The sequence below is a fragment of the Montipora capricornis genome, chromosome 2, assembly GCF_036669925.1.
Source record: "Montipora capricornis isolate CH-2021 chromosome 2, ASM3666992v2, whole genome shotgun sequence".
In the NCBI taxonomy this organism is placed as follows: domain Eukaryota; kingdom Metazoa; phylum Cnidaria; class Anthozoa; order Scleractinia; family Acroporidae; genus Montipora; species Montipora capricornis.
Window position 1 is genome coordinate 10,919,757 of NC_090884.1, and position 7,500 is coordinate 10,927,256.

Here is a 7,500-nt window from a genome sequence, read left to right on the forward strand (position 1 = left end):
CAGACATTCCAACCCCTTTTGAAGGAAAATAGGGAGTGTGTAACTTTTGTGCTGAAGGTGCGAGCCTGGGGTTATTCCCCCAGGAAATTCTGCAAATTTAGTCTCTTTCAAGTGGCATTTCCTCCATTTTGACATCATTTTTGTCGTATTTTATAAGTCTTTATGGCTGCCAATGCTTGTCCACCATTTTTGGAGCTGCTAAATGGAGTAAAACTGCTGGCATTATAAGTCTGAACAGCACAGCGTGTTAAATGGACAGACTGGGCGAGACATTATAGGTAATTAGAAAGTGTAATACGTAGCGTTTTACTCGCAGATCGCAAAAAAAACTTAAAGGGGTACTCTACGAAAATCGCATCTTTCCTATCTAAGCCAAGTAGTCTGTGTGAGAAGAAAAATGCTGTTTACTTTTTTCAAATAATTATCTCTTTTCGTTCCAGAGATATTCAAGTTTTTAAACTATGCAAATTAGCCAAGTGATGACGTCATACACTCAACCAAATTTTGTTCAAATATGATGAAAAGAGATATCTCAGCCAATTTGTGTCAGAAATTTTTCATTTTTTGCAGTAAGATTCTACTAAATGTTCTCCACAATATGAGCTTAACAGTTCTGTTACCATGGCATCATACTGGGTTCCAGACCTCCCCCATATTAAAAGCTTTCCTGGCCACCTTTGGCATTCCATTTTGATATTTGCTAACAGCACTTCATATGCATGATCCAGCAAGCATATAAATATGTTAGCTCGAGTTTGTGGCCTTGTTTAACATTTTTCAAGCTGAAAATCACTAATATATTGAAATTAAGTGGGTGGGGACTGGAAAAGAGTGAGTTGCCATGGGAACAGAATTTTTTATAGCCATATAGATGTGTTTCCTGTAGAACTATTAGACCACCAAGTTTCAATGGTCTGCGCTGCAAATTGGCCACGTTAGCTCTATTTATATACTCAATATAATATTGGGTTGAGTCATCAATCAGTCATCTCATTTGCATATTTTATTCATTTTTCAAACTTAAATATCTCCGGAACCAATGCAGATATTTGCAAACGGTAAATGACATTTTTGTTCTTTTATGGAATTCTATTTGATACACTCAAAAAATCAAGGGGTAAAATTTTGATCATAGTACCACTTTAATGAGACTAAATTTTTTTTCACACGATATTGTTTAAAGCTGAATAGCTTGTGGGGTCATGAACAAATGCAATCAAGTCAAATTAATACATATCAAATCATAACCCTAATGCAAGAAGGATAACTGCAACTTGACATTTTGCTTGGTTTTCCTCTGTAGAACACTGGGCTAGACGGAGGTAGTTTTTCTGTTACGATCAAAAGGCTTACGTCATAATCATGGCTGGTGCAAATGACATTGAGATTGATGACTCTTTGTACAGGTAAGATAAAATAATGTTAATTTATTATATTACCTAACCAGTAATACTCATTATTAAACATTGGTGTCACCAGCTTGATTTTAATTGGCTATAAGGCAGCATGCAGCTAATTCTTGCTTTCTCTGTTTCTCTTACATCATACCTACTGAGACAATAAATTTCATATAATGACGTCATACCTACAGACATTATAGTTTTATGCATGCAGAAGTGATGTCACTTAACACACTAACCAGCAGTTTGTAATTCAAGCAAGCAAGCAATTCTTGGATACGATTTTCTCATGATAGCAATAATTTAATATCAAGGCCTCAGTTTGTGTTATCCGCCTCAGCCGATAACACAGATAACACAGTTCTTTGGTCTTGATAATTATCGCTATCATGCTCAACCTTATCCAGTAATGTTAAATGGCATATATAAAAAACTCACTCAGTGAATAAATTATCGACCCTGTTTGAGAATTAGAATGAATAGGAGAACCCCTTACAGGGGTTTCAATAACTTTTGAAGTAGATGTCTGGGCTAATCAGTGTAAGCTGCAGTCACTCTTGTCCTTTTACAAGGGTTAGATTTAAAATCAAGGCCAGCAGCCAGTATAGCCAGCAGTCAGAGTGGCAAATTTCTAACAACATAGATGGTATCCCGCTGGTGACCGGCTTCTAATGAAACCTCTACCCTTAGATTCTCAGTTTGAGGAAACATGGGCTGATTTTGTGAGCAATAGTATTCTTTTTCTTAGCTTTTGCAGTAATCAGGTCTCATGATGCAGGTTAGGGTTTAGCATTTTTTGGCTGGGGTAAATCCAGCAGTTTATCTTTACTTAACAAGCAGAGGTAAGGGGTCCAATTTTTGACTTGTTGAAGGTGGGAAGAAGAGCTGGGTGGCACGTTGTGACACTTATTGAGATCAGCGGGTATCTAATCTGTAAAAGCTACTTAATTGCTGTATTTTATTGAACAGTCGTCAACGTTACATGCTTGGTGATGGAGCCATGATTAAGATGGCACAATCTAGTGTGTTTCTGAGTGGTCTCGGTGGACTGGGAATTGAAATAGGTAGGATGCAGAATTAATTATGACAAACCTCAAAACTTATGCCATGGTATAATTATGCTGTTTTCCCTTGAACTGACACTAAGTCTTTGTGTGATCCAAACTAGTATTATTCACGCAATGTTTGTTGTTTTACCAGTATCTGATTTTTTTTTTTTGCAGCAAAAAATATTGTGCTAGCAGGCATCAAGGTATTAAAATAATTCAACATTAAAAGTGAAGCAACTTGACGTACAAATTTTGTACTTTTTGAAATTTTTAATTACAGTATGTTTATGTGAGGTGTAATTATAATTATTTATTATTATTATTATTATTATTATTATTATAATATTTTCCTAATAATGAGAATAATTTGTGCATGTACAAAGCTAAATTAAATATTTTTACCTTTATGTTATTATATTAGTCTATTACATTGCATGATACCAAGATCGCTTGTTCTCAAGATCTGGGAAGCCAGTTCTTTTTGAGAGAGGATGATGTTCGAAACAGGAAGAACAGGTAATTCTATAAACAACTTGTTTCTGGTAGACTGTTAATGTATTAGTAAAACTTTAAGCACTTACTTGGCATCTACAGAGTAAATCTCTTGATCTCCCACGAAAGTCACTCAATCCCCTGGTTTATTGGAAAGTTTATTCAACAGTTTAGTCAGAGGTTACAGTGGATTTCACGAAACTTTTGACAGGCCATTTGCAAAGTTCATGGTAAATTTCATAAGTTCGCTTTGAACTTGCGAATTTCATTACGTAACTGTCAATCAAATGGAAAACTCGAAACGAATTTGGGAATTTTGCGCCGAACTTCGTGGGAATGAACACTGAACACGCATCACAAAAATGCGTTGTCTGCAGAAGCTGCTAACTACTGGAAAGGTACCAGTATATTTTTATTTTCAAGGGTCATTGATTCCTGTGGAATAACACTGAAATTCTTGAAAGAATTTAAACCAAGATCTTAAATTAAGCAGCAGCTGATCGATGCACGCGACGGGACATTCTCTGGCAAACACTGAAATGTTATTCTCTACCAGTTTGTTTTGGATTTCACTGCTGTAAATGCTGGGATTGGATGATATAAATATTCACATCATTCAGCACGTGCTGACTGAGTCATATTTCTTCATTTGTTGTCTTCGATATTCCCTCTGCGAACGAAAATGTCAACACTTTTGGCCATGGTTTGTTTTGGAAGTCTCAGTTCCTGTCTTGTTTGAGATGGTCCTTTCCATTCTAACCAGCTTTCAAGAATTTTCTGCCCAACAAAACTTGGAATTGCCTTTCCTTTCACAGTGAACTGGGCACTGATTTCAAAACAACAACCGAGAGCAATGGTGAAATTACTTTGCCACATTCGCACGGAGTTCGGCACGAAATTCCCAAGTTCGATTAAAAGTTTGCCATTTGATTGACAGTTACATAATGAAATTCCCAATTTCGAAGTGAACTTTGGGAATTCATAATGAACTTCGTAAACCGCATGTCAAAAGTTTTGTGAAATCCACTGTAATTATAAAGATATAGGAGATATTATGGGAATGGATGTGTTCAGTTAATGAAAGTTGGCAAAACATTTTGCCAAGTTTGCCATAAATTTTGTTTCTCCTGCTAGTCCTGGAGATTGTGAGTCTCAAGGGTAGTCAGAGGAGGGGAAGGGCATTGGGATCTCCAGGATCGGATATCATTGGGACGGGGCATGTGTTCCCTAAAATTTTGACTAACCTTTTTTAGCCTAGCTGTTCCTGATGTCGAAATCTGTCCAGGACACAATAAATTCAAGGCTGTGCTCTAAGGAAAATTTCGGGGAGCCCTTTGGGATCCCAACCATTTCAGCTTGGGTACCCAGCCCTCCAAGTTGGTCACCCGAATTAATCAAATTATTATTCATTTAATTAATTATCTGAGATCAATGACACAGCAAGATGTCTCTCTCAACAATACATTGCTGCTTATACTGCTCTTGTGATCGTCAAACTCGATAGTGCGAGAAAAACCTGCATTCCGTCAAATTTTTCACGCCATACTTGAGAAAGATGAGAAAAGTGGCAATGCCACCAATGTTTTTCAGGTTTAAAAGTGAAAAAGTAAACATTGCAGCAGGTTTGTGTAAAAACGTTTGGGTCTAATACAGGTAAACCTTTTTACTGGTTAGTTGGGTTGAAAATAAATTTTCAAAACGTGAATCAATGCCACTTGATTCCCGTGGAGCTTTTGTGAAAACTGCATTGAAACAATGAAACCACCGCGGCCCAAAGGCTATCAATTTTTTTTTTAGTAAGTCATCGTGATCTGGACGAAAATCATCCCTGTCAGGACAAAACTAAAGTATTTTTTCCTTATATTATTACCGGTAGTAAAATGTTTAGTGGAATGAGCTTTTTGTGGATTCACTCGAAGCGCCAGTCATAGTGTTATTTGTCGGGAGCACTCAATGATTTGTCACGACACCAAAGACAACATGGGATTGCTCTGTTTCTAAAACAACAACAAATAACATGATATCTTTCCCTTTTTTATTTTGTTATTTCATTGACAAGGGAAAAACAACCATAACCTAAATATAGTTTAGCCAAGCTGGCGGGTTCATACAAAGTCACAACACCAAAGACAACATGGGATTGCTCTGTTTCTAAAACAACAACAAATAACATGATATCTTTCCCTTTTTTATTTTGTTATTTCATTGACAAGGGAAAAACAACCATAACCTAAATATAGTTTAGCCAAGCTGGCGGGTTCATACAAAAAGTAAATTTATACAAAAGTAAATTGCACCGCTTCGCCGGCTGCGCTTTACCGTTGTCAGATCAGAAGTAACAACTCTTTTTTAAAACTATAACCAAGAAATGCCAAATGCCACGTTCCAAATTTAATGCCATTTTTTGAGAAAGAATGGAAATTTGTGCTGCCGCGAGCCGTCAGATGCAAAGTCACGGATTATGTTACATGTGAAATCACTTGGAACAGGCTTTGAACCGATTGTTTTGTACAAGAAAAAACCTTTTCTGAGAGGTTTCGTAAACTGTTACAGTACCACTAGCATATTGAAATTTTTAGCCGCCTTGTGTGCTAGAAATACAATAAAGCAGAGTGCCCGTCTGGGCGACTGGGTTATTTTTCTCATGCACTTGCGTGAAGCCAAATGTTAGTTGCCTCAGGTGACTGGGCACCGTTAGAGCACAGTCTTGAAATTAACCTAGGTAGTTTATTAAGGTTTTGTGCGGGAGGTCATTCAAGTTATGCAGCTGGGCATGTTTCCATATTTTAAGTGAAAGGTAGTAAGTAGAGAAGATAGTACGGTAAGTAGGATTGACCAGGTCAATTTGCTTGGTGCCCAGGCCTTGAACCACCTGTTAACTGCTCCATTGTGTGACCATTACTGCTTGGTGTAATGTATGCACGTTATAGCTTATTGGTTTCTTGCCTTTATTAATTTATGTGGGCTTAGCAACGGGGCTGGAGAGATATGTGCAGGAGAACACCATTTTGTTTTAAGCGATAATCTTATAACATTGAGTATGATTTTAAAAGCCACCAGTCAAAATTTTACACTTGGGTAGTGATGAAGAATCTTGAATGAAGTAAACTATTAAATTAAGCTAAACTAAGTGCAACCTGTTATTGAACTTTAATGGCAATCATCATTGTTTAGGGCAGAAGCCAGTGCTACACGACTTGCAGAGCTGAATCCATATGTTAAGATACAGACCTCAACTTCCTCAATCAGCAAAGACAACTATGATTTCTTAAAGCACTATCAGGCAAGGAATGCATTTCATTGCTATACTACATGTAATTGTAATGTCCCTGTCAATGTTTCAACATAAAGGCAGCTGTATTATAAGTATGTTTCCAATCTGGCTGGGAGTGCACACTAGATCTCTAACTTCAGGGCTCAGCCATATAACAATTATAACAACAGTCTTGTTCCCTCATAATAAAATTATTTCTCATTAGAATGTTTTCTTGTCTTCAGTGTGTGATGCTCACAGAAGCACCGCTCAGTGTACAGCTTGAAGTAGATATGTTTTGCAGATCTCAGGATCCGCCAATTAAGGTATTTTCAATTGATGTCCTCATTGTACTAGGAATTCTTTGAGACTATTTAATAGTTTGTTCTTGCTTGAAAAATGGTTCTTGAAAAGTCTTTCCTAATCCTATTTTAATCTTTGTCAGCCATAAGTTACAAAAATGAAATAAATGAAGTGCATTCTATTTACATGTACTTTAGTACTGTTACAATTTTAGGCAGTCCATGTATAAGCTGCTCCTTTTTGTATCAAAATTGAGGTAAAAAATAAGGAGATGCGGCTTAGGTACACCGATCCATCTGTGGTTGGAGTTCTGAATGGTCTAATTAATATTCTTAAAAAGTGACCTTCCAAATTGGGCGTGTGGCTTATTACATGAACACGCACCTTTACATGTATGTCACTGCCCCAGACATTCTGCAACCCTTCCGATTTTTATCATATCCTCCCGATCTATCACGAAATTCTGAAAACAAGGGAAAAAATTGCTTATCTTAAGTTTTTTTTTTTGTGACCTGAGTGTATATGTAAAACATTACGTATTACACTTTCTTGTCCTATAATGTCTCGCCCAGTCTCTCCATTGAACAGCCCGTGTTGTGCACACTCACTCCATTTAGCAGCTCCAAAACGGACAAGCATGGCAGAGACTCCAGTGGTATGATGATGCAAATTGCAGGAAATACCATTTGAGAGGAACTATATTTGCAAAATTCCCTGGGGAGGTGTGTACCTCCAGACTCCCTTACAGGCTCGCGCCTTAGGCGCTCTTGTGAGTGCCTTCACTCTGAAAAATAGTCCCTCTTTTCCTTCAAAACGGGTTGGGATGTCTGCTACCCAGACCAATCTCAAAATACCCAATACTTTTGTCAATCATTAATCATACATGTCAATGTAAACAGCAATCAATCATAATTATTTTTGGGCATCCTTTGACACTAAACTGAAAACAGTTCTGTTAAAAGAAACAGTTTGTTTTTGTCTAGATTGGACAGCATCAGATTTG

The 7,500-nt window shown here is 37.2% G+C and overlaps 1 protein-coding gene across 3 annotated transcripts in view; it reads left to right on the forward strand.

Moving 5' to 3' along the window:
* Positions 1-7,500, forward strand: part of LOC138038822 (ubiquitin-like modifier-activating enzyme 6) — a 56,611-nt gene that overhangs the window by 13,334 nt on the left and 35,777 nt on the right. For 2 of the 3 annotated variants that reach the window (XM_068884888.1, XM_068884886.1), the window contains 6 exons: positions 1,304-1,406; positions 2,370-2,464; positions 2,624-2,652; positions 2,871-2,965; positions 6,116-6,224; positions 6,440-6,520. In XM_068884888.1, coding sequence (XP_068740989.1) covers positions 1,363-1,406; positions 2,370-2,464; positions 2,624-2,652; positions 2,871-2,965; positions 6,116-6,224; positions 6,440-6,520 — 453 coding nt within the window. In that variant the 5' untranslated portion in view covers positions 1,304-1,362. Of the gene's footprint in view, positions 1-156; positions 279-1,303; positions 1,407-2,369; positions 2,465-2,623; positions 2,653-2,870; positions 2,966-6,115; positions 6,225-6,439; positions 6,521-7,500 lie in introns of those variants that run through there. The other variant, XM_068884887.1, reaches the window with a different exon arrangement.